The following is a 26,286-nucleotide window of genomic DNA, read 5'->3' on the forward strand; positions in this document are numbered from 1 at the left end:
CGGCCCTCAGTGCCCAGGCGGGGCTGGCACGGCGGGGCTCGGTCATGGGATGGCCTCATCACCCCGGGGCTCAGGGCCGAAATCCCCATTGTTCCTGTCATTCTTTGATGAATTCCGTCAGACCTCACTGCACGGAAAAGCTCTTCATAGGCTTTTACCCTCTGACTTGTTCGTCCTCCCATAGTCCTTGGCAAGGATTGATTTTTTATTTTTCTCGCAGTAATTGCTGGGGCCGCATCTGCCAGTCTGTGCGGGGGTTGCCCCGAGCCCGCGGGCACCTGAATGTTCCCACGCCTCCTCCGCTCCGGGTGCTGTGGGGCCGGCCCCGCCGGGGAGCTACCGCGGGCTTTCACAGAGCTTCCAGGGCAGTCATTTATTCCTCAACACGCGCACAGGGGCCGACTCCCGGTCCCGTCCCGGTGCCCGGTGCGGGCTGCGCGGCACCGCTGCCACTCTCCCGCTGTGGGACACCCTGTGCGCCGGCAATAGCGCTCCGCCGCCGCGCACGGAACTCCGCGCGCAGCCGCTGTTTCCGGGAGGGCAGCTCTGCAACGGAGCGGTCGGTGCGGGCACACGTGGGCCGGGCGGCGGGGCCGGGACGGGCCGGGGGACAGCACCCGAACCGAGTGGACAGCGCGGGGCCGGGGGGGACAGCACCCGACCGGGGGGAACAGCGTCGGGCCGGGAGGAGAGCGTCGGACCGGGCGGGACAGCGTCAGACCGGGCAGGACCGGGCCCACGGCCCGCACGGCCCCGGTGAGTGGTGGCTGCTCGTGGGGAGGGGCCCCGCGGCCGGACCCCTTGGCGAGCTGAGGGCCCGCGGTGTGCCCGGCAGCTCCCCGCCCTCAGCCGTACCGCCGGGGAGCTGCCGGCCTCCCGGGGCTCCGGGCCGGGAGTGCGGGGCGCGGGGGCTGCCGTGCACCGGGAATGGGCCCCGTGAGCGGGGTGCGGTGGTGCTTGCTCGGTGCTCTCCAGCTGGTGTGCCGTGTACCCGTGCCCTGTGCTAACTGTGCTCTCCTCCTGTGCCAGCTGTGCCCGCTGTCACACGGAGGAACTCAGGATCCTGCTGGCTCTAAACAAGTGTTGAACCAGTAAGATGGAGGAAAAAGAGAAGAAGAAGCATCGTGCAAAGCACAGCGGGCCGAAGGCAGAGAAGAAAAGGAAACGTTATCTCAATGACCTGGGAATAGGCGATGAGGAGAATGCACGGAAGAGAAACCCCAAAGCCTTCACGGTGCAGTCCGCTGTGCGGATGGCCAGGACTTTCCATCGGTGAGAGTGGGAGCTGCTCCAGAGCCTGCCTAGGCGGCTGGAGGGTGGGAGTTTCTGGGCTTTCTTTGTTACTTTGTGTAGACATACACAGACTGTGTTTTCTCTGGTGTCTTTGCCTGGCATTCATCATTCACCCAGTCGCTGTAGTTTGTGCTGTCAGGAGTGGGGTGCTTTGTGCATCTCTGTTGCACTGTACACTGTGTTAATCCACAGAAAAGCAGTATAGCTCCTTAGGCTCAGTGGGAGTTCCTGGTGTCTCTGCTTGTGCTCCATTTGTGCTCAAGCCTTTGCAAATACTGAAGACTTTCAAATAGTAAATGCCACTATCCATGGCGTTCCTGTGTTTATTTATTACAAATTTCTCCTCAGAACTCAGGATCTGAAGACTAAAAAGCATCACATTCCCGTGGTTGACCGGACTCCTTTGGAGCCACCTCCCGTGGTGGTGGTTGTGGTTGGCCCTCCCAAGGTTGGGAAGAGCACTGTGATAAAGTGTCTCATTAAGAACTTCACCAGGCAAAAGCTGGTTGAAATCCGGGGTCCTGTTACAATTGTTTCAGGTGAGAACAAAGATAGAAATGCAAATGCTTCTTTTGTGCTCCTTACTTGTCTTGCTGGGATGTGCTCATGTTCTCGTGATTTTTGGTCATTTTGAAGATATCATTTGGATGTGTGATCTGGCATATGTACAGTAAAAGAAGATTGGATAATTTTAAGTTAAAGAATTATATTATAGTACAGTTATAAACAGGTAAAAACAGACACTTCTCTAGTGATGCATGTTGGTTGATTTACATGCTAGACCAGAATCTGAGTCCCAGTTACCCTGGAGGAACTCCAGGAATGTGACCTGAAAATAAAACTATTGGTTTGCTCCCTGTGTTGCAGTTTTTGATGCTTAATTCTGTTTTCAGGTAAAAAACGCCGGCTGACCATTATTGAATGTGGGTGTGACATTAACACAATGATTGACCTGGCTAAAGTTGCTGATTTGGTAAGTTAACCATGGAATGTGATTTCTACTATAATTTATATTGAAAATACTACTTTTGATTGGACTGCACCAGTGTCTGGTTTCTCTACACATTTTTTGCTATCAAAGGCAAAACTGTCTTTCGTTTCGAAAGAACAAGACCTGAGCTCTTTGACACACCTTATGTTCTGGAACAACCCCAGCACTTTCCTCATCCTGAGGGTGGGGGAAAGTAAGTGTGTGTGTGTGTGTGTGGTGGTGGTGGGGAGGATGTGAAACAAGGGAAATGTTGCTGGGCTTCATTGCTAATGCAACTGGTAAACTTCTAGTGGAAGATCTTATAACGAGCCAAGGTGACACAGTGACTTCTCATTAAGGGATTTGGTTAAACCATATAAAATCTGAAAATGAGTTGTTTAGTCAAGAAGTTTTCAACTGATGTTCAAAGTGGAAGTATGTATCAGTGTACTAGTTGGGGTTTCTTTGCACCCTGAGGTCTCCATCTGTCTCCATCTATTTTGTAGTAATACAGCTGATTTCAGTGGAGTGTGGTCACTGTTGTAATTTACTTGCAACTTTTGAATCAAGAGATTACACCAACTGATCCTGGGGATCCAGTGGATGATCCCTTTGTTTAGAATTTTACTTTACATGAGGATTGGGAGTATATTATTCACAGCTGATTAGGTATTGGGATCCTTGTCTAAGTATTAACTATGTAAATATCTAAATACATGTGTACACTGATCTAGATATTCTTCTACTTTTATGTTTACTACTGGGTATGGGACATGTACCAAACAGTACAAATGCTTTTGCTGGTGGATGATTCAGATTCTGTGTGCACATGGTGGTGCTGAGAATCTGTTTGGATTTGTTGTTAGGGGGCTGAGATTACATCAGTGCTTGAAGATCTGTCATCACTTCCTGTATGCTTTAAGTTCTTTATTCTTAAAACTCTAAACCAACTTTGCTTCCATTTTCATGTGACTGTTGGCTGCTGTGTCAGTGCATTTTAGAATTTTGGTTCCTGAGAAGCTTAAGAGTTTAAAGGTGTGGTATTTGAAATAATCTCATGTAGGCACTGTGGTATTGCTGTAGTGAAATGTGAATATTTTGTTTACAGGTTCTAATGCTCATTGATGCCAGCTTTGGATTTGAGATGGAAACGTTTGAATTCCTGAACATTTGCCAGGTACATGGCTTTCCCAAAATTATGGGAGTTCTAACCCACTTGGACACATTCAAGAACAACAAACAATTAAAGAAGACTAAAAAGAAGTTAAAGCACAGATTCTGGACTGAAGTGTATCCGGTATGACATTTAACATTAATTTTTTCATATATTTTGCTTTATGGAAGCTAAATTAAAAGTGGGTCAATACTTAAGTGTTTATTATATTCTTACATCTTTTAAATAGGTAAGTGAACAATGTTGATACTGTATCAGATTGTTTAATCTTTCTTCTGTTTGCTAAAATAGTTGTGTGATTATTCTCAATCCTGGTGTGATAAGATGCCTAATTTGCTACTAGGTCTGTTATGCAGGTGCTGTGCAAGGAGGATCTGCTTGTAGGTCTGTATGAGGTCTTGAGGATGTGAATAGTTTTCCAATGAGATTTAAGGGACAATTTTCATGTTGAAGTAACCTGGTTAGTTTGATCTTTCAGAACCAGTTGTAATATAATTTTCAATTAAGACTTATAAATTATAATTGCATTAAATATGTATTTTTCTTGTTAGCTTTATGGGTATTAAATTGAATTTTTTATGTTTTTATGTCTTTTTAATATGCTTAGGGTGCCAAGTTGTTTTATTTGTCTGGCATGGTTCATGGAGAATATCAGAAGCAGGAAATTCACAACTTGGGGCGTTTTATCTCGGTTATGAAATTCCGGCCTCTCACTTGGCAAACATCTCACCCATATGTTCTTGCAGACAGGTGTGTGTTTTTCTCTCTGTTCTTTATTCCCAGCATAGACAGCACCTTGTTGTTTGAAAAAGCTGTGCTGCTTGCCCTCAGCTCTGTGTGTGAATGGGTGTTTGGTGTTCCCTGAGAGGCTTTGGGAAGGGAAGGTGCCTCTGCAGTTCAGTTTTCACTTGTGTCAGGTCATGTACATGCCTCTGGTATATTGTAAATACATTTGAAACACAGGATAATTAAAATAATCCTGCTTGTTGATGAGTATACTGAATTTCTGTGGAAAAGAAACAGCATTCTAGTGATTAAAGAACAGTTGGTGAATTAGTCCTCTGAGTTCCCTGGAATATCCCTTCTGCTCTGTCTCCCTGTATAGCATTTCATTCACAGTCTCTTTGGAACATGAAAGTAATCTTGATGGCAGCTGGAACATGAAAGTAATCTTGATTACCTCACCTTTCATATTTTATTGCCAGAATGCTTACAGTTATGACTAAATTCCCACAATAATCCAAGGTGCCTTGAATGAGCCTCTTCTTTAGCTCTAATTCTTCAGGAAAAATTGTCAGAGAGGTAGATAAGCATTGTGCAAAGACCTGCAGAATACATCAAGCAAAGAGAGGGAAAATGCAAACCCCACATTCTGTAGTATTTCAGTAACAAGGTTTTAGGGTGCTCTAAGTGTTGCAGTTTCATGATTGTTGGGTCAGATTTAAACTGATCTGATGCCGGGTTGTGCCCCCATTCTCCTCCTTGGCTCTGTGTGCTGCCTACCCTGTGCAGTATAGAGAGGAGTTTCCCCTCCTCTGCCTGTAAACAGCCCCTCTTTTCTGTGGTAGCTTCTGTGTTGCTCACCAGCATTCTTAGGGAAAAGAAGGTGTTGTGTGGCTGCAGGGAATGTGACATTCAGCTGTTTGCCTCTAACGGTGAAATTGATTAGAGGAGGGTTGTGTGTACAAAGCCGATAAAAGAGTAGTCAAAATGTGCTAAGAAAGCAGTACCTGCTCAGTGAGTGTCAGTAAACCTTCTGGAAATTTGTTGAGCGTCATTATACAGCTTTTAGAAAAGAATTCTAAAATGTTCTTAGAAGATAATTTTTTCCATGATTTTTTTCTTTCTTATGATAATTCAGTTTTGATTATTAGAGGCTGCAGATCATGCAGTGGCAGCAGCGATGTTCTCTTAAATTACCTTCTCTCAAAAGTTACCATTGAGACTCTGGATATTTTAACTGTTATTTTAAATGTTGAGTAGAATGGAAGAGCTGACAAACCCAGAGGATGTTCGAATCAATCCCAAATGTGACAGGAAGATATCACTGTATGGATACCTGAGAGGAGCACACCTAAAAAACAAAAGTCAAATTCACATGCCAGGTAATTTATCAGTTTAGAACTCTTTCTGTACTGATATGTGAAAAACAGCATAGCTGAAATTATTTGTATCTTTAAAGTATGTTATACAACAGATTTTTCACCTAAATGCCTGTTATGTTGTTGAAATTTTTTTCATAATGCACATTTTTGTGAAAATAAATCTTGTAAATAGTTTTGTTTTAAATTGTGCAGTTTTGTTGTACTGATAAACACATTATTCACAGTATTTAAAATTTTTTATAAGTGTATCACTTTTAGAAAGTGCTTAAGATGTAAAACATATAAACTCTAATTATGAAAAGTTAATTTAAATGATGTGAATTAGTAAATTATGTAATATATTTATTATGGTCAGAATTGAATAATTTAATATTTTAAGTGAATGATTAAATAGTTTAAATTAAGAAATACCGTGATAATAAATTTACAGACCTACTCAGAAAAGTGAGTTGCTGTTTTTGTCATTTGAAAACAAGCAAAGAAACAAACAAAGCTTTGCAGGATTCTGGTGAATTAATGTATTTTTCTCTGAGTTCAGTGGTAAGGCAGAGGAATTGGATATTTGGTACAGAGCTTCCTGTTGGTGAATGATTGTCTGTCCCCTCAGGTGTTGGAGACTTTACAGTGAGTGATGTGAGTTTCCTGCCAGACCCCTGTGCCCTCCCTGAGCAGCAGAAGAAACGTTCCTTAAATGAGAAAGAGAAGCTTGTCTATGCCCCTCTCTCAGGAGTTGGGGGTATTGTGTATGACAAAGATGCTGTTTACATTGACCTTGGTGGAAGCCATGCTCATGAAAAAGAAGAGGTAAAAGAATGCTGGTGGTGGTTTGAATTCTCTTGGAAAATATAGTTTTTATCCTTAAAGCCAAAAGAAGTGTTTAAAAATAAGCTTCTTTAAAATAATCAATCCTTATCTATCCATAGTGGGTAATTAGTTCTTTTCTCCTTCAGGGATTTCAGAGAAGGGATATTTCTATTATCTGTTATTGTACAAAACATTGGAAGATCACTTAATATTAAATAGCTAAAGTTTGTGTAATAACTTTCCAAATATTGACCTAAGATTTATGAAATCTGGTGCTGGACTATTACTACTCTTACTTGCAGGGCATGATGATTGTTGGGAAAAGACTTACAGGATTTGACTGGTCAAAGGGAGAAAAAAAAAGATTTATCTACAAACAAATTGAATTCAGTTTTTTTTTCCCTGTATTGTGTTAAATGTTAAATATCTTTGGGTCTGTAACAATGTGTTTGCTGGTGTTTACTGTAGTGGTTGCATATTGTGGAGGAGTCCCTCTTCAATTTTTCTTGGGTTGATATTACAGATATTCTTGAAATGTGAAGAGGGGAAGGGAGACCTTGCTATTCTATTCTGAGAAGATGTTTCTTTAAAATGCTCTGCAATTTTTTCTTGCATATGTGTATTTCTGCTAGTTTAGACTGACAGGTGTCATTAGACATTTGTTTATTCAACTTTATTGAAAAGTAAAAAGTCTTGTCTTTCCAGGAGGAAGCGAGGCCAAATCAGGAACTTGTTCAGAGCCTCATCTCCACACACTCAGCCATTGATGTTAAGATGGCATCAAGCAAGGTCTCTCTCTTCATGGACTCTACACCCTTGGGGTCAGAAGATGTAGGACAAGAGTAAGTTCTGAATGTTGAGCAGTGTTTGAGCATGAATGAATCTCTAATTTCAGGCTCTAATTTAGGAAGAATTCTCAATAGAGCACAGCCTGTAAAATGTCTGTTTCTTCCTCTTTTGAGATTACTCATATGCCACACTGTATTTTGGGATAAAAGTAATTGGTACTAGAATGTTTTGCAAGCAGTGTAGGCCTGCCTTCCAGGAATTTCTTGCTGATACAAGTAACATTTCTGTTTTAATTAATTCCTTGGAAAATGAAGAAATTTATTGGAATTAATTTTGGTTATAATGTTCAATATTCTTGAATAAATAGACACTAAAGGATGCCAGTGCCTTTCTAATGGTCTATGTAACTTCACTTTCTTTGAAAGAAAATTTGTAGAACTGTTTAACAATATTAACATGAAGCTTAATTCTTTCATTAAAGTTTTCTTGTACTTTACCATCTTACCCCAAATGTGGTCTTTGGGAAAGCAGGTTTGTGATGCCAAAAGAAGAGAGGCAGGTGGATTTGAAGAGTGGAAGAGTTCGTCGGAAGGCTGTATTTGAAGATGACGAGAAGGAAAATGATGATGCAGCAAGTGATGAGGAAGATGACCAAGAAGATGAAGAAGAAGCAGTGTCTGAACATGGAAGTGATGGTGATGATGAAAATGATGCTGAGGAAGAAAGTGAGAGAATGCTCTTGTGGGAAGGGATGGCTGGTAGGAGAGCCAAGCGCCTGAAAACAGAGGTGCCTCAGGAAGAAGCTGTGAATGAGCTACCAGCATTTGCTGACAGTGATGATGATCTGGAGGTGAGCTCTGAAGAAGAAGGAGAAACTGCCCCTGAAGATAGTGAGATGGAGGAAGATGAGGAGGAGGAAGAGGAGGAGGGGGACGTACAAAGGACTTGTGAGGATGAAAGCTCAGTTAGTGAATTTGAGGCTGCAAATAAGAGAGCTGAATCTAAGCAGTGTGATATGGATAGTGAACATACAGAAACAAAACCACAAATCTCAGTGCACAGCCCCAAAAGAAAAGCAGTGCTCACTACAGATTCAGGAAACTGCACTGCAGAAGAGGCATCAGAATCTGAGGATGAGAACTCTTCCCTTGAAGAGGGTGATGATGAAGGAGAATCACATGGGGAATTAGAAGCTGATGAGACAAATAGGAATGGATTTCAGCAGAGTAAAGCAAAGAAAGCTGATAGTGTTAGACACACCAAAGTTAAAACTCTAGATACTGAGGATGATGATGTGGAGAACCTGCTGAGAGAGGAAGAGGAGTATGAAGAAAAAATAGATCTTTCTGCTGACACAACAGGTAGACTATAACTGTTTAATTTTTACTGTCCACATCATTGTATTAATTGTTAAATTGTTAAATGATATAATTAGTGAATAATCCTTAATGTTGCCTGTCATATATATATATATATTATATATATATATATATATATAAAAATGTGTATTTAGATATAATTCTTAAGTAGCAAAACTTCAAGTTAGGAAAGCTCGAAATACTTGGTATTAAGTCTTTCGTTTACATTGTAGTATGCAGTGTCAAGTTTCCTTCCTCTAGAACGGAGGTGATTCATTTTATAAACAAAACTTCATTGATTTTGCATATACTTCTCTTTATAGCTGTGTGCGTAAAACAAATTATGATGCTCTGTTACATCTAGAAAGGCTAAAATATGTTTGGGGGAATGTTACTAAAATGCACTAACTGCTCACTGAGCACTGGAGCAGGAATCTCCATCTTTGGAGATGTTCAAAAGCCATCCTGACATGGTGCTGAGCAGCCTGCCTTAGGTGTGGCTGCTTGAGCAGTGGGGCTGGACACAGAGGCCTCCAGAAGTCCCTCTCAACCTCAGCCATTCTGTGAGTCTGTGAAGAAGACATGTATCATCGTGAACATGATCAAATCTGTTACTGTTGTTAATAAATTTTTAAAATTCTAGCCTAAAAAAAAATAAATCAGTGGTATAATTGGTTATCCACAGTTCATGTTTCTGTGTATATATAGAATATGAGAAAAAGAAACTGTGAGCTGTGTCTACACTTCTTAAGTCTCTTGTCATGTCCTTATTTGAATTATTTTTGTAGTTGCTGAGTCTTGTTCTTTTTTGCAACTTCTTTCCCTTTTCAGGTGCACTTAAATGGAAGGAGGACCTCACACAGAAGGCAGCTGAGGCCTTTCTAAGACAGCAGCGATCAACCCCCAATCTTCGGAAACTTGTATATGGAACAGGTACAGATCTGTTTGGAAACTTGTCCCAGCTGGCTTTTAGCTGTTACTAAGTTTTCAAGTCTGAATATTTGAGCATGGTCTTTTGGTGGGAGGCTTGAGGAGAGTTAATTGACTTTTTAATTGCTGATGCTCAATTTCACTAATAATTGTAACGAGGAAGACAGTTTTTACTTTTCCTGTAAAAAGCATTTTGAGTTCATTTTCCAGACTGCTCAGTTGTTACTCATGTTTTCTTACACAGTTATTTCTTCCAAACGTTTAAGGTTTGGTTATTTGTGTAATGATCTGATAGATATTATGCATACCCGTTGTGGTAATTGTGTTTCATAAAGGGATGTTGTCTGTTGGCTGGTTTCAGGAATTTCTGTCTCACTGTGACTGTGGAAGAGTCTCTTATACATGACTTAGTATCAGGTGTTTGTCAAGGGAAAATAGCTGGCTTAAAAGGAAGAGAAAATTGCTGTTTATGTAACTTGTCCTGTTTTAATTCACAACTTTTACAGTTGGTGTCTGAGAGTGCCAATCTCATTGTGCAGAACCTTTGTAGAACATGATGAGATTGTAAACCTTCCACAGTGCAGGTGTGAGAAGACTTTCTGACAGATTCTCCAGTCTGGTATTCTTAATTAACACACAAGCTTAATTCCTGTTCCTTCCTGTTCACAGATCATTTTGCTATTGTTCTGATTTGTGATATTGAGCAAGCATCCTCTGTTTAATTATTGGACAATATTTTTTTAAAATATTATTCCAGTTATGAAAACAACTAGATCGGTGTACCTTTTTCTTCAGGCTTTTACATTCAAAACTGTTCCAGTTTGGTTCTTTTATTTCTTTAAACTGCTGCAGCTGTTGGGAAACATAAAGAGAGAGGTGGTTAATGAATTTCATGCATGTACTGTGGGGGAAATCATCACAGCCTCTGTGTTTGGTTTAGCTGTGGAGGATGAGGACCAGGAGAGTGAGGGTGCAGATGATGAACTTGGAGGTTTGTTTCGTGTCAGCCGTCCAGACCAAGCATCCAAACAGAAGGCTAATGCTCTTGACTGCTCCAAATTCCTGGTAGAAAAGCCACAAGATTGGGATTTAGAAGAGGTAATGCCATTGGATAATTGCTTCTGTATATCCTGCCTGGTTCTGTCCTGGCTGTGTCTCATAAAGCATGAGTGAGTTGTTATTGAAACAGAGCTGTGGGAGCTATGGTCACAGTGTCTTAGATTCTGCCACTTTGCTGTCAGTATAAGTAACAAATTCCAATGTTTGTTTTTAGAAGAGTGGCAAGTTACAAGTAAATCAATTTAATGCTTGTCTCATTTGAGTATTTGGTGGATAATAGTTTGTTCTTTATTTACCGAAAAATAAAAAGCAGGGGAGACCCAAGCAAAAATACAATGTAGGGTAGAGATTTTGGTAATGCAAAGACTTTTTGGCAAGAATTATACTGGGTTCACAATCCTGCTTTTGGGGAGGCATTGTGTAGTTTTGGTAATGCTGTCTTGATGTGGAGCTGCATGTGAGAATTGTCTCTGATGGGGGAGTGGGGAATGTCTTGGAGAACATTTCTGTTGATGATAAGCTGTGGCTGTGCAAGGCAATGCAGCTGTGCAATTTATTTTGCAGGTTATGAGCAGTATTCGAGACTGCTTTGTTACTGGGAAGTGGGAGGATGATAAAGATGCAGCAAAGCTGTTGGAGGAAGATGGTATGTGTAACCCTTTTAAAAATTATTCCTCTATAGGATTTTTAAGAAAAGTATGACTTTTTAGTTATGTATATAGAATATTGTACCTTAGTGCTATACTTGCAGGGTTTTTTTTGTCAAACTACTATATAAATTATTATATAGATACTAATATAATTACACATTGCTGTCAGTCTCTGTAGAAACAGTAGGTATATACCACATTCTGGAAATTTACTGTCTGAAAAATAGAGTATGTAACTTAAATTACTAAATGGAGTCCTTAGTCTCAACACTTGGTCATGCCAGCTTTGAATTACATATCTGAGTTCATCTATTCATCATATATAGTTTATTCTTTTAGATAGCCATGGTAGAAATAAACAGAAACTATTCTTTATTAGGAAGACAAGCTTGCCTTTCATGTTTGGCTGAAAAGTGAGATCTATCTTGAGATGTTTTGGAGGTGGTGTTTTTGGGTTTTTGTTGTTGTTTTTTTTTTTTTTTTTAATTAGGAAATACTTAAAAAGTTTAAGAATGTGCCTATATCTTAGATGCATTATGATTGTGCTTTAACAGGCTTCTATAAGCACATGTTTTTAACCCAAAGACTGTCAGCTATATTTAATTTTTTTTTAATTAAACATAGGAGCTCAATTGCTCTGCTGGTGTCTTGTGTCATTAGAGTGCAAACTAATGTATTGGGAGTCCTTTGGGGTGATCTAAACTTATTTGCATTTTTTAAATCATAAGGGTGTTGAAAGGGTAAAGGAGGAGCCACATTGAGTTTAGCTGGGAATTTTCAGCTGAAGCTGTAAAGAGGGCAAAATAAATGTATAAAACTTGATGGGAATCAAAAATATTTGGACTGAAACTAATCTCCATGGCAGCACTGAGAAATGCATAGTACTGAACACATGGGAGATGGTGTGGAGCAATACAGCAGAATGGTTAACTAATGCTCATGTGTCTTGGGTGCTCACTGTTGCAGAAGAGCTGTATGGAGATTTTGAAGATCTGGAAACTGGGGTGGTGCACAAAGGAAAGGCTGCTGCTGGAGGAGAGCAGGTCTGATCTGCATTTTTATGTTCTTTAACATTTTTATGTTCTTTAGCCAAGTATGTGTTTCTTATCAACTGATAGGCATCCTATGTAATAAATACAGTGCTCATAGAATCAATAGGAAGGAAATCAGTGGCAGCATGAAAGAAAATTTATGTTTATTGCTGACTTTATCTAGAGTGGCATGTTTTTAGCCTGAGCCTGAGTTTTTGTTTGTAGTTAATTATGTAGAAGTCACCTCACTTATTTGACAGTAGGTGTCAGGCTTAATCAAGAGCTGGGGGATCTGGAGGCAGGACAGAAGTATTTTAAAACCAAATGTAATCATAACTGTTTGTACTATGTCATCTCATCTGATGCAGAAGATTATAGCACTCTGTTTAAACACAACAAATAGTGGAAACTTGACACAGTTTCCTAGTTCACTCCTCTTATCTGCATAAAGGAGGCTGGTGGAAGCAATTTTATGCTGTGGCTTGGATATCTTTCAATAACAGAACTGTAGTTGTCTGTGACAGTACAAACTGAAAAATCAATTTCTTTTTGGACTGAGCAACTTGATGGCTTTGCATTTGTTGTTAAATTGAGGGTAATGGCATCATTTTGGCAGTTTTCAAATGGTCTGTGAACAAACTTCCTTCTCCCGTGCTCTCTAGAGTGCTTCCAGCCTTCCAGCAGTTGATAGCTCAATGCTATCAACAGTTACTTTTTTTTCCTCCTGTATTATATATGCTTATATTAGCTGTAGAATAACAGGTAGGTCAGTTCTAGGGTCTGTTCCCTTGCAATAAAATGATCTTTGGTCAAAAAAGTTTTGTCAGTGAAAAGGAATATGATTAAATAATGAGATCTTTCAGGCCTTGCTGAAGTTGTCTCCTTGTATGAATAGCTTACTAATTTCTGTCTAAAATTGAGATGTTTTTCAAGTGTCTAATAATTGACACTATAAGAAAGTATTGTTTAATCATATTTATAAAAATATTGTTTAATAATATCTATCAAAATGTTGATCAGAATGAGTTGCTTTCAGTGAACCATTTTACATGTTTGACAACTTATTGTTGATTAGTCTGGAAGTGAAGAAGAGGAGGAGGAAGATGAAAAAATGTCCAAACCAGAACCTGAGGAGGAGGAAAAGAAAAAGGAGCGCATGGACAAGAAAAGAAAACTTAAAGAAATGTTTGATGCAGAATATGATGAAGGGGATGCCACATACTTTGATGATCTTAAAGAAGAAATGCATAAACAAGCACAGGTACTGTCTGCTAATTTGACAATTTATCTGGCTATATGTCTTCCAAAAGGCTCCACAAGAGTTTGTCTCCCAAGGATTTTTTCCTGGAGACACAGGTGATGCTCAGGAGGTATTACAGAAAGAAATACATACTTGTGATTTTTTTTTATGCTTGAACTTTTTGATTCTGTTATCTGGAAAGGAAAGCAAGTAAATAATCCAAACAAGTGAAAGCTTAATTTAAACTGAGTGCAATATTTAACCATACTTTAAATCACTGAATAAGCCAGGATGTATCATCTAAACTTCAACTACTTAAAAAGTTTTTAAATAAAAAAGGCATCCTTTTATGTGTAGGAAGGTGAAAATTCTCCTCATATTAATTTCTGCCATATATTTTCCTGGTATTGTTTTTAGTGTGATTTTTTTGCACTGTTATTAATGGATAAGTAAATTCCCTGTGACAGTCTTTTTTATCCAACTGTGAAGTTATTTTGGGGAAAGAATAATTAATGACTATTGCTCTGTACATGTGGTAGAAGTCTTCAGTGTAACTGTATCCAGAATGTGAGGTGTTGGTTTTGTTCCAGGCCTTTGGTTTTTTTACATGAGAACTTGTAAGCTTAAAAGTAGCTTCCTTCTTTGTCTGACTTGGGAGAACACTGCCTTACATTAATAACTTTAATAATGTTAATAACTTCACTGTCTTGTCTTTTGACAAAATTTTGCCCTAAATAGTTGTTAAATTAATCCTTACCTGCTTGTATTAGCCTCTGTGACAAAGGATAATCTGAGCTCTGGTATGCTGATGCACTGAGAGCACTTAAAGGGTAAAGAAGGACATTCCAGTAAAAGAATCAGTGTCTGAATACTGGGTACTGTCTTTCAAGTAGACTAACAGGCCCACTTGGATTCTCAAATTGGAAGGGCTTTGTGGTGGTAGAGATCTTCCTCTGAACAGAAGCGGTGGTAGACATCTTCCTCTGTAGTCACACAAAACCTATTCTTAGATCTTTCCCAAAAAGATTTATATAAATATTAGAATGTTTTAAATAGAACCATCCCTTCTTGAACAAGTTGCTAATACTTGAATTTTGTGAATTATGTCTTTGTCACATAGCTTAACCGAGCGGAATTTGAAGATCAGGATGATGAGACCAGAGTGCAGTATGAGGGATTCAGGCCTGGCATGTATGTTCGAATAGAGATTGAGAATGTGCCCTGTGAATTTGTCCTGAACTTTGATCCTCATTATCCCATCATCCTGGGTGGTCTGGGCAACAGTGAGGGAAATGTCGGCTATGTACAGGTACGTAGCCAAAGGGCTGAGTGCATTTTATCTCAGTGCAGGTGTGCTTCAGGGTGTCTAGAGTTACTCCTTTCTTTGTACTTAAAATACAGTAAACAAAGACAGAAACTTCCATCCTTGTCTCCTGAATAGGGGATTTGCTTTAGACACAAAGTGTAATTCTACAGTAGCAGATTCTGGGTCTTTACAGGCTTAATTGGATAACTGGAAAAGGTTACTGCTGTTTAATGTTCAGCTGCAGAGGTGTCTCAGGACTAAGGTCTGATACTGTGATTGCTAAATTGCAAACATTAATTGTTCTCTGACCTTTATGATCTATATGCAAGTGACTACAGAAAAGCTATTAGCACATATATAAATGTATTTTTAATATAGTACTTGCTGTATGCATACGCACATGGCTTCAGAGTGAGTGAAATACTGATTGATCTTCTGAAGATGAACAAAGATAAAACTTAGTGTATAAAAATTCTAGTGTAGATAGACGTTGCTTTCAATCATTCCTGAAAAACTAAGGCTTGAGTTTCAGAATCACTGTTGCCATCCTGCAGTAGCATGGTTCACCTTCTCTTCCAACCAGCTGCGCCTGAAGAAGCACCGGTGGTACAAGAAGATCCTGAAGACGCGCGATCCCCTGATCCTGTCGCTGGGCTGGAGGCGCTTCCAGACCATCCCCATGTTCTACATTGAGGACCACAACGGGCGGCAGCGGCTGCTCAAGTACACCCCACAGCACATGCACTGTGGGGCAGCCTTCTGGGGTGAGCCTGCTGCAGCTGTGTCCCAGCTCCCTTCACCAGTGTGCAGCTCTCACTGCACATGCACTGCAGGGCACCCTTCTGGGGTGAGCCTGCTGCAGCTGTGTCCCAGCTCACCTCAGCAGAGTGCAGCTCTCACTGCACATGCACTGCAGGGCAGCCTTCTGTCAGTACACTGCTGCAGCTGTGTCCCAGCTCACCTCAGCAGAGTGCAGCTCTAGCTGTACATGCACTGCAGGGTAGCCTTCTGGGGTGAGCCTGCTGCAGCTGTGTCCTGCCTCACCTCAGCAGTGTACAGCTCTCTGGCTTTGCAGGATGTACCAGGAAATGCAACTTTTGCAATGAGAAGTATACAGCTTTTTCCCCGTGGAACAAAAAATAACATCAAGTAGTGTGGGAAAATAGGCAGTTCTCTGATATTTGTGGATTATTTAAATGATTTGTGAATTGCTTGGCTTTTAATCAAATTCTGATCATTCTGCTAAGTTGTAGCATATTGAAGCATATTGAAGAGGAACCTGATTTGTGTGCAGATAGACTTTGCACACATTATGGGCCCAGCCTTTGCATGACTAACTTCTTGTTAACCATTCCTTTATGGGGCTTTAAATGTGAGCAGTAGTTTGAGGGCTTTAAACTTTGGTTTTCTTCATTGAGTATATTTTCATGTATTTTTAAGCTTTTGGAATTTAAATAGAGATTAGATATTGCATAGTAAAACTTCTCAGAAATTTTTAAATTTAATTTTCTTTTAGGTCCCATCACTCCTCAGGGGACAGGATTTTTGGCAGTGCAGTCTGTCAGTGGCACAACGGTAGGTTTGTTACCACAGAATGTTTATTAACACTTTCTATAGGTATTTGTGGAAAATACATATGTTCTGGGAAGGAAGTTTACATTATGATAAAACAGTGTAGTTGTAGGAACTATGAAAGTAGCGGGACTCAAGCTTTTGAAAGGTGTATTATGTTGAGGTGGGAAACTGTATGGAGAGGATATTTTTGTTTGCTTGTTTGGTTTTTTTTTTTAGCAAATTTCAAGAAGGTGAGGGTGATGAGGCTCTGTCACAGATTGCCCAGAGAAGCTGTGGATTCAAGGCCAGGTTGCATGGGGCCATGAGCAGCCTGGTCTAGTGGAAGATGCCCATGGCAGAGGTGTTGGAATGAGATGATCTTTGAGGTCCCTTCAAAACCAAGCAATTCCATAATTCCAATTTAAATAGTGTTAAAGCAGTATTTATCAGATATGATCTTTATTAGATATATAGTAATCAAAGGTAGTTCATGTTTGCAGACAATTGGTTACAAAATCTTTGCATGGCATTGTAATGAGCTTGTCAGTAATCAGTGGTGATTATTATCTCCTTCCTAAAATATGCCTTCAAGTACTATTGCACAGTTGTCTTTTTACATGTTCTAAAAGTCTGTTTTCATCATGTGTCCCTCACATAATACAGTGTCTTAGAGCAGTACATAAAGCACTTTTCCTTTGAGACTTTCTGTCTGAGTAAGATTCTGTTTCATAAAGAGAACACAGTGAGGTAGATCACAAGGACTTTTAGATTGTTTCCAAGGTAATTAGAATGGCAGTTCTGGAAATCTCATTAGTGAATGGTAGGAATGTTATGTCAGCAGCACGTCAACTAGTCTGTACTAGTCAATCTGCAATTTTCATGCTGCATTACTTCTGTAAAGGTTAGAAATTCTGAATCTTAGAAGTGCAGGTGTCCCACAACATCCTTCTCTCAAGGTTGGAAAGATATTCATTCAGTGGGTGGACTGTTTAGTGGAGGAGGAGTTGGTTGAATGGCCACATCTGGAGGGTGGTGGTCAACAGCGCAGTGTCCTGGTGTGCAGTGGTGACAAGTGGTGTCCCTCAGCAGTCTGTGCTGGGACCAGCACTGTTTGATGAGCACTGACCATCAGTGACACAGGCAGTTTGCAGGCACCACCAGGCTGAGTGCTGTGGTTGACGTGCCTGAGGAATGGAATACAGTCCAGGAGAGCCTTGGGAAGTGGTCCAGGGGGAAGCCCACAAGGTTCAATGAGGCCAAGTGCAAGGTCCTGCTCCAGACCTGGGGCAGCCCCCAGTGTCAGTGCAGATCGTGCAGTGAAGGGATTGAGAGCAGCTCCTGCTGGGAAGGACTTGGAGATTCTGGTGGACGAGAGGCTGAGCTGTGGTCGTGTGTACTTGCCCAGAGAGCAAATCACATCCTGGGCTGCAGCAAGAGCAGTGCCAGCAGCAGAGCAAGAGAGGGGATTCTGCTCCTCTGCTCTGCTCCAGTGAGACCCCAGCTGGAGTACCACGGCCAGCCTTGGGGCCCTCAGCACAGGAAAGACAGGGACCTGTTGGAGCAGGTCCAGAGAACAGTCACAAAGATGACTGGAGGGATGGAGCACCTCTCCCAGGAGGAAAGGCTGGTTCCCAAGAGAGTTGGGGTTCATCATGCAGAAGAGAAAGCTCTGGGGAGACCTCATTACAGCCTTTATATATATAAGGGGGGCTTAAAAAAAATACGGGGATAAACTTAGCAGGGCCTGCTGTGATAGGATAAGGGGGAATGATTTTCAATTAAAAGAGTTGATTTAGACTAGATATTAGGAGGAAGATTTTTACAACAAGGGTGGTAAAACATGAACAGGTTGATGAGAGAGGTTGTGGGCGCCCCGTCCCTGGAAATATTCAGTCAGACTGGCTGGGGCTCTGAGCTGCCTCATCTATTGGTCTGTGCTCACTTCAGGGGGGTGGGACTAAATGACCTTTAGAAGTCATCTAGATGACTTCCAGTCGAACTATTTTATGATTCTGTGATTCTAAATGGTGTCTTCACTGCTTGAGGAATACACATTCAGCAGTGTCTTTCATGTCTGATGTTTCAGCCTGACTTCCGGATTGCTGCCACAGGAGTTGTGCTTGATTTAGATAAATCCATCACTATTGTAAAGAAATTAAAGCTAACTGGTTTTCCATTCAAAATTTTCAAGAACACTTGTTTTATTAAGGTAAGTTCATAGGTATGTATACTGTAAAACCAGATGAGCTGATGTTAGGAAGGAATGCAACCTGGGATTGTCTTTCCTGAGGCAGAAGTTCTCAGTTATTGTTGAATGCTGTTCTGGATCTCAGGAGCTGCCTGTGCTTTTTTGAGCTCTCTTCCATGTGACCTCTAAAGATACTGGTTACTACAAGGAATATGAGTAATTGTTAACCAGACAAAAATTCTGGAACAGTCTCCTGATTCACATTCAGTGTGATTTTTTTTCCTTCCCACCTCCTGCTTCCTTCCTAAAAACCCACTGGTTAGCAATGGCAGACAACTTTGGAGGATGTAAACTTGTGCCTGATCTCATCCCACTGATCAGTCTGATCCCACTAAATTTTGACTCTGGAGTCAAAGGAGACTTCTAGCAGTGCTTTAGACTTCTCAGTTACAGTTACAAAAATGTCTGGGGTAGGGAGTGCTGCAAAGTGAATGTTCACTGACCTTCCCACTGTGCTTAGCTGGGCTTTCAGGCTCAGGGAGAGCTTAGGTTGTTGTGCATTTGAGGCAGCAAGCAGCTAAGCAGTGATCCCAGCAATGAAGCACTCCAGTGTTTGCACTAGGCATAGACAGATTTTTTTCTTGCTTTTCTTGTGATATATGAAAGAAGCCCAAACCTTCAAGAACTGTATTGTATTAGAATCTCAGAACTAGCAACTTAGGGCAGCTTGGTTGTTTTTAAATTGTCCTGTGTTCTAGCAAATTACTTCAAAGGAGAACTGTAAAGCTTCTGTAGATATGTTCTGGTTTGAATTTTTAAATACATATATTTAATGCTTAGCAACCTTTCCTGTGATGTATGACTAAGTAGATTGCTTTCAGTAGCTCACCTGAAGTCAGCTCAGTGGGTTTTTGGTATGATCAGCACTCAGCACTCTTAGTCTAAAGACAATGCTATGCTTCTCCTGTTTCTTTATAAGATATGCTTGTGGGAATTCTGGTTTTGTGGCCTACATAGGTCACAGAGAGAGACTTGGCATCTTGAACAACAGTGGTAATTCACATTTTCAGGGCATGTTTAACTCTCAGTTGGAAGTGGCTAAGTTTGAAGGTGCAGCGATCCGTAGTGTGAGTGGCATCCGAGGCCAGATCAAAAAGGCCCTCAGAGCTCCTGTGGGTGCTTTCAGAGCAACATTTGAAGACAAGTTGCTGATGAGTGGTAAGTTGCACATTGCATGTAAGGTATCGCACAACTTTCATCCTTCTTCACAGATTGCAAAGCTGTGTCTCAGAATTGTGGGATTTGATAATTGAGATGTGAATTCACAGAGTAAGAACTACCTTGTGAGATGCAGAGTGAAATTCAAAAGTGTTTTTTATGTTGGATTTCTTTCACTTTACTCAGAAGTCATATAGTATGCAGATGAAAAGGCTTGAGTTGAAGACATGCATCTGCATTAAGTGTTTTAATGCTTTACAGAGCATGGTTTTAGTGTTTTACACAGGCTTTCTCCTTGAACATGATGAGTTGAATTTAGTGGTACAAGTGGTAGAAGGACAGTTTTCTGAGAACTTTTTCTTGTAACCTTTTGGGTAAATTGTGCAGAGGATCTCCTGTGTTTGCTGAGTGTCACCGTGATATTGAGAATATGACTTTATACTTACTTGGGTTTATATGACCTGTTTTCCTACACACAAGAAAATCACAGATAGTGCAAAATAAAAGCAAGTTAGTTCTTATATAAAAATAGGCAAAGGAAAAGAAAATTGGTTTTGTCAGTAATTATATAGGCACATTACATATATGAATTCTATTGCTTGTTCTTGAATATGAATGAACAGGACGGTATTCAGCTGCCTACTCTTCAGGAATGTGTGCTGGTCATGCCTTTATGGGGTTTTGCATTGCTTTTACCACAAGTTGAAGACATTTGGTCTATATAGCAAACACAATGCTAGCATGTGGTGCAGTATCTGTTCTGTTCAGGCAGTCTTTCCTTAGAGTGTGGATGTGATGAACTCTTTACATTTCATATTTTTAGAGCCAACTAACGTTACCTTTTCTTTCAGATATTGTTTTTGTGAGGACTTGGTATCCTGTTTCTATCCCAATGTTTTATAACCCTGTAACATCCCTGCTGAAGCCAGCAGGTGAGAAAGGTAGTTGGAGTGGCATGAAGACAACAGGCCAGCTGAGGTATGAGCGAGGCATCAAACTGAAACAAAACAAGGATTCTCTCTATAAGGTACATTTCTGTTTTGTTTTGTTTGTTCTTAAAACCAGTCAAATTTGCAGTGTGTCTCATACCTGTGCAAACTGAGAGCAGTATGAATACATGTTCATACACATGCATATGTGACTTTAAATTTTTATCTACAAAGCACAGTCCTGACATGAGATAGAAATAAAATAGTTGAGAGTAGATTGTTATGGGTCAGTTAAAGTATACAAAGTAATCTGCAGGGTAGAAGTCTTCTCCAGAAGCTTACTGAGACTTCTGTTGTAGTAATTGGGGGGTGAACATATCATTTACAGATTTACAGTTCAGTCCAAGGATGTCAGAGGATGTTGTTGGTTTGTTGTTTGTCAGAGAATGTTTGTTTACTTTTGGTTTGTGGGGTTTTTTTGTGTGCTTTGTTTGGTTTGGGGTTTTTTTTGAGGGGTGTGTATTTCTATTTTGGTTTGTGGTGTTTTGTTGGGTATTTTCCCTACTAAAAGATAAAAAATTAAATAAAAGTTTTTAAGATCATGAGTATTATATGTATGTTCTGTATTCATCCTCTTAGCCTATTGTGAGGGAGAAGAGGCACTTCAATAAGCTCCACATTCCTAAAGCACTGCAGAAGGCACTGCCTTTTAAGAACAAGCCTAAGAATCTGGAGAAGAAAGGCAAGACTCCAAAAGACCAGTGGAGACCAGCTGTTATCAGGGAGCCTCATGAAAAGAAGGTAATTATCACTTACTCTGAAACAAGGACTCCTGAAGGGTAAATGCGTTCTTTAAAGCTTTTCCAGCTATTGTTTTTGCATTTCAATCTACTGCTAATGCTAAAGATATATATGTTCCTGGTGAAAAATGATCACTTGCAATTTGTTTTGTTCCTGTTTGGCACACAGTATGTGTATGGAACTGTCACGGAGTGGATGGTGTCTATTTTTTAGACTAGTAGGTCACCTGAAGCCTAAATACGACTTTTGTCCTTGTCACAGCACTTGAAAGGAGTTTCACTTGGATTTAGTGCTCTCATATTATGGGTGACTTAAATTGGCAGCTGCAGTTTTTTATTTGACTTGTCATTGCCATGCATTATTAACACAGACAGGATTTGAAGCAAATACTCTGCTTCCAAAATTGAGAATTAGAGTGCTTGCAGAGGCAAGAAGATCCAAACTGCAGTTTAAGTGTTCTATACTAGCAATTAGGCACAGCCTTTTAAAAGCTATCTAACCAAAATCAGAGTTCACAAAAATTAAAGCTTTGATTAACTTCCTAACAGGATAAATAATTAACCATTTTAGAAATTGGGTAACAGGTGCAGAGATAATTAGGAACTTGCCTTGAATCTCTGATTCATTTATATGTGTCTGCTGAAGTTACACTGTTCCTTGCTCACCAAAACTGGGTTGCATGTATATTGATTGTCCATTTTCTGTTCTAGATATCAGCTCTACTCAGTGCTTTGAGTACAGTGAATAATTACAAGATAAAGAAAGCCAAAGTAAAGCATCGGGAACAGCTTAAAGAATATCTCAAAGTTAAGCAGAAGGAGGATGAACAGAAATTCAAGAGGCAAAAGGAGGCTAAGAAAAAAGTCTATCGCATACTGGGACAAAGGGAGAAAAAGAGGCAGAAGTCAAGCTTGAAAGGATCTAGTAAGGGAGAGAAGAATATGTAAAATTTCATCAGGTTTCAGGCCAAATGAGGAAATAGGGAGCCTGTGCAATTTTCTCTTGAAGAAACAAAAAGGCCTTGGACTACACCAAATGTGCTTTCAAGAGAAGAAAGAAATGCAAATATGACCTTACTCACACTCTTGAATACATTTGGTATTGTATATAAATAAGATGTAGAAGTATGAATTGTGGTTTTTATACAGGAATATTCTGGAAGACTTCATATTTCAGTATATTTCTATGCATACTGCATATTTCTCCATTTTCTAGCCAATAAAATATTTTAATCAATTACAGAATATTGTTTCTTTGTGTGTTGTCTTAGTGGACTTCTGTGGAAGAAAACTCTCCTGAATGTCTCCAAATATGTCCCTTACTTTGAGCTATTACTTAAGTTTTGCCCTTGGCCAATATTTTATTAAAAGGTGTGAAGATCAACAGTTACTGGGTAGGAGTTTGGGAAATTCTTTATCTTTGATCAGAGTAGCTCACTCCTGTGCTTAGATCATTTCCCCCTGCATGAAAGCATCTCAGTTTTTTCCACTTCTCACTAGGTTATTAAGCAGATCTTGAAAACAGTGTTGCATCTAGATCTTGTGCTACTTGGCCAGTTTTGGCACTCTGAGGCTGTCAGTAGGTCCCTCACTGACTGCAGCTTTCTGGGCAAACAGTATCAGACCTTCCGCAATGTGTGTAGCTACTCTGTGATTTTCTGTGGGGTTGGCACTGACAGGGTAACTTGCTTCCTTTGGGAAAATCTTCCTGTGTCCAGCCAGCTTGGTTTCATGATACATTGTTAGGCTTTAGATGAAGAGAGAAGAGAGAGAAGAGGAGGTAGATGGTTTCAATCCTGTTAAATTAACTGACAGCTGAAGTCTTTCTCTGTATGACAGAAGACTTTGAACAGGCATTTTGTTGGAAGAGCAGCATTATTTTTTTATGCCATATATGGCATAAAAAAGTAGTTACTATGATATACCTATTTTTAATACTTCACCCTCACACAGGCAGTGCGGCAGATAATATCAGTAATTTCTTGGTCTCCTTCCTGAAAAAGTTTACTCTTTTTCATCAAGCTGAAATTCATTATTATTACACTGTAGTAATATTTGCTATCTCAGATGTGAGATCCCATGTGGGACCAGGCTGCCTCACACAAAAACGTTTGGTTGAATAGGTCTGTAGATTTTTTTTTAAACATTTAGTATTTTGGGATTTTCTTAATTAATCTCATAATGTTCTGTTTACTGATACTGAAATTCTAATGCATTCATCTTTGTCTATATGATACTAGGCTGACACCTGACTCAAATTAATTTGTCAGTAATTTTTTTTTTCCCTTGTGAGATTCAGATGAGGTCACGTGAATATGAAAACATGGTTTATGTTTGAATAATTGAAGAGTCTCTGCTGAATAGACAACTGCTGCCTTCAGAGACTTACAAGGAAATTGTTGGCATTTTGCCCCACGGAGTAGTACAGGATGGTTGGCTATGACTTTGTTTCTGCAGGGTTTTTTCTGCTTCTGTCCAGCTGTGCTAGGTTAGGTCTAATCAAGCCATCAAGGAAGTGTTTCTATTAACCCTGGTTTTATGCTGTTGTGAGTGAACTTCCATCTTTAGGTGCTGTTGTTTGCATCTTCCATGTGTTCAGATGTGACAAGCAGTTGCCTGGGAAGTCAGCACTGCAACATTAGACTTTTAGGTTTTCACATTTGTCGTTTGCATGTAATGAAAAATAACTTCGATCTGGTTCATCCATAATAGTTCTGCCAGAGACAAAAATGGTGGGGTTCAGTCTTCTTTTCATTGTGGAGAGAAGCACTCAGAGAGCCAAATGGGCGTGAAGATGTTACACCTGGGAAGACAGTAAAGATACTTGTTTTGGATTATGCTTCTTGCTTCCTTTAGGTAGCTTTCTTCAGTGGGAGAGAAAACGTTGGAAATGGACCAGACTTGTTTGAAATGAACACAAGTTTAGTAAGCAGCGGGTGGTAGGTGGGAGCTGGTGTGTGTAGCGAGCCCTGCCGAGAGAATTGCGGCGGCACCGGGTCCGGGTCAGGGCCGTCCCTGCCTCTGCTCCCGCTCCGGATTTCCAGCCCTGCTGAGGGAAAGGCGGCGGCACCGGGGGCCGGGTCAGGGCCTTCCCTGCCGCTGCTCTGGCTCCGGATTTCCAGCCCTGCTGAGGGAAAGGCGGCGGCACCGGGTCCGGGTCAGGGCCGTCCCTGCCGCTGCTCCCGCTCCGGATCTCCAGCCCTGCTGAGGGAAAGGCGGTGGCACACGGTCCGGTCAGGGCCTACCCTGACACTGCTCCTGCTCCCGGATCTCCAGCCCTGCGGGCAGGCTCCAGGGAACCCTGCCCGCTGAGGAGGCTGGCATTTCTGCCAGCCTGAAAAGAGCTACAGCCCCTGCTTGGCTGGAGAAATGTTAATATTCCTTTTGAGGAGAACCACCACACGCCAGCTAACAAAGGTACTTGGGTTTTGTCCCCAAACACTATATAAATCTTGGTTTTAGTGGTAACAGCAGTCGTTTCACAGTGCTTTTGGCCTGTTTTTAGCATGGATTGTTTCAGCTGTGCCCCCGCCCAGCCTCACATCCCTCGCCACAGCCTCCAAGTAAAAGTGCCCAAGGAAAACAAACAATATTTACTGCTCGTCCTCAGCTGCTGCCACAGCCTGGGTTATCAGAGGGAATTGCTGGCAGCAGGCCTGGGCTGGCAGGTGGCGAAGGAGGGGCTGAACTGTTCTTATCTTGGATAAGCCCAGTCCGCGCTGTGGGAGGTGCAAATAATTAGCAGTTGTGCTCGTGATTAAACCCAAGGCAAATGTGAAAAACTGTAACAAAAGCAAAGTCGTTTGTACAACGATTTCCGTGCTAAAAAAAGTAACGTGCTGGTAGAAGGTGCCATACAGGTCATGCAGGCAGGGTTATACAAAATGAACTGTATGCCAAAGTATTTCACATGGAAGTGTACACTCACTAATTGCCTGTGAGCAGGGGGATTTCAACTGCAACAGTTCACCCTGCCAGGCTTCGGAAATGTGTAACTTGAAAGAAACCGAAATTGCAAGGAAACAGGCATTGGAATCAGAAATAGATAGAGGTGTGAGGGGTTGATTGGCAGCCAGGAGGGCAGCTGTGTTGCTGATGTTACCCATGGAGCTGTTTGTGGAAGTGGTTAGCAAAGGCTAATGCCAGGTGAAGGGCAGCTGGGGACTCACTTTTGAATAAAATATTTCCCAGGAAGCACAAAGCTAGATGAAGACAATCTTCCCTTTTGGGCTACCTACCCAGATTCACTTTACCAGGCCTCATTCCTCCTAACTCAAAGTGTTGTTTCAGTCTGATCTCAGGCTGGAATTGGTGATAGACCTGCTGGAGCAAATGTGATCTCCTGCCCTGTCCTAGAGGCTGGGTTGTGGCAAATATCCACTCCAGCAGTTTGCCATGTGTCTGTCAGGCATACCCCTCCCCTAGCTCCAGCTGCTCAGTGTATTTCAGGTGTTCACCCTCCACACTGTCAGGTCACCCTGTTCTTCAGCTGTGGCAGAAAACCCCTCTGACATACTTAAGAAGTGATCTAAAATGCATGTGAAGGTAGTTATTAGCTATTAGCTATTGGCAGAGGTAGAAATCATACTGGGGCTAACCAGCTTTGAGAGAATTATTTTATACTGCTTGCTATTTTTAAATGGAATTACATCTTTGTAATGGTTTGCAAATAAAAACTCTGCTCACATGGTATTTCAAACCAAGTTAATGTGATATTGTGGCATAGCTATTGGATCCAATTTATATAATTAAAACAAATATGTTAGACTGTCAAAATACTTCTGTGCTGTGTGTAATGCTCAACACTGCTTGCATATACAAAGCTAAGCCCAGACTCCATCACTCAAACCAGGCAATGTCTGTGCTGGGTGATGCAGAGGTCCTGTTT

The 26,286-nt window shown here is 41.0% G+C and overlaps 1 protein-coding gene across 1 annotated transcript; it reads left to right on the forward strand.

Annotated features, from left to right (window-relative positions):
- The first annotated feature begins 655 nt into the window (after positions 1 to 655).
- On the forward strand, positions 656 to 22,643 carry BMS1 (BMS1 ribosome biogenesis factor). The gene is made up of 23 exons (XM_036385893.1): positions 656 to 756; positions 1,030 to 1,272; positions 1,642 to 1,832; positions 2,187 to 2,266; positions 3,372 to 3,560; positions 4,045 to 4,187; positions 5,421 to 5,542; positions 6,150 to 6,346; positions 7,052 to 7,188; positions 7,667 to 8,496; positions 9,325 to 9,426; positions 10,364 to 10,521; positions 11,047 to 11,128; positions 12,099 to 12,175; positions 13,239 to 13,424; positions 14,524 to 14,712; positions 15,293 to 15,473; positions 16,226 to 16,284; positions 18,350 to 18,472; positions 19,522 to 19,669; positions 20,521 to 20,696; positions 21,238 to 21,399; positions 22,110 to 22,643. Exons 2-23 carry the CDS (start codon positions 1,097 to 1,099, stop codon positions 22,344 to 22,346), a joined length of 3,945 nt encoding a protein of 1,314 aa, XP_036241786.1. The 5' UTR covers positions 656 to 756; positions 1,030 to 1,096; the 3' UTR covers positions 22,347 to 22,643.
- The last annotated feature ends 3,643 nt before the right edge of the window (positions 22,644 to 26,286 follow it).

Source organism: Molothrus ater, chromosome 8, assembly GCF_012460135.2.
Source record: "Molothrus ater isolate BHLD 08-10-18 breed brown headed cowbird chromosome 8, BPBGC_Mater_1.1, whole genome shotgun sequence".
NCBI classification, from domain to species: Eukaryota; Metazoa; Chordata; class Aves; order Passeriformes; family Icteridae; genus Molothrus; species Molothrus ater.

Coding starts and splice junctions, on each gene's coding strand:
- BMS1 (XM_036385893.1), top strand. CDS start 1,097: ATGGAGGAAAAAGAGAAGAAGAAGCATCGTGCAAAGCACAGCGGGCCG. Junction 1,833..2,186: donor TCCTGTTACAATTGTTTCAG/GTGAGAACAAAG, acceptor TTCTGTTTTCAG/GTAAAAAACGCCGGCTGACC. Junction 3,561..4,044: donor TCTGGACTGAAGTGTATCCG/GTATGACATTTA, acceptor TAATATGCTTAG/GGTGCCAAGTTGTTTTATTT.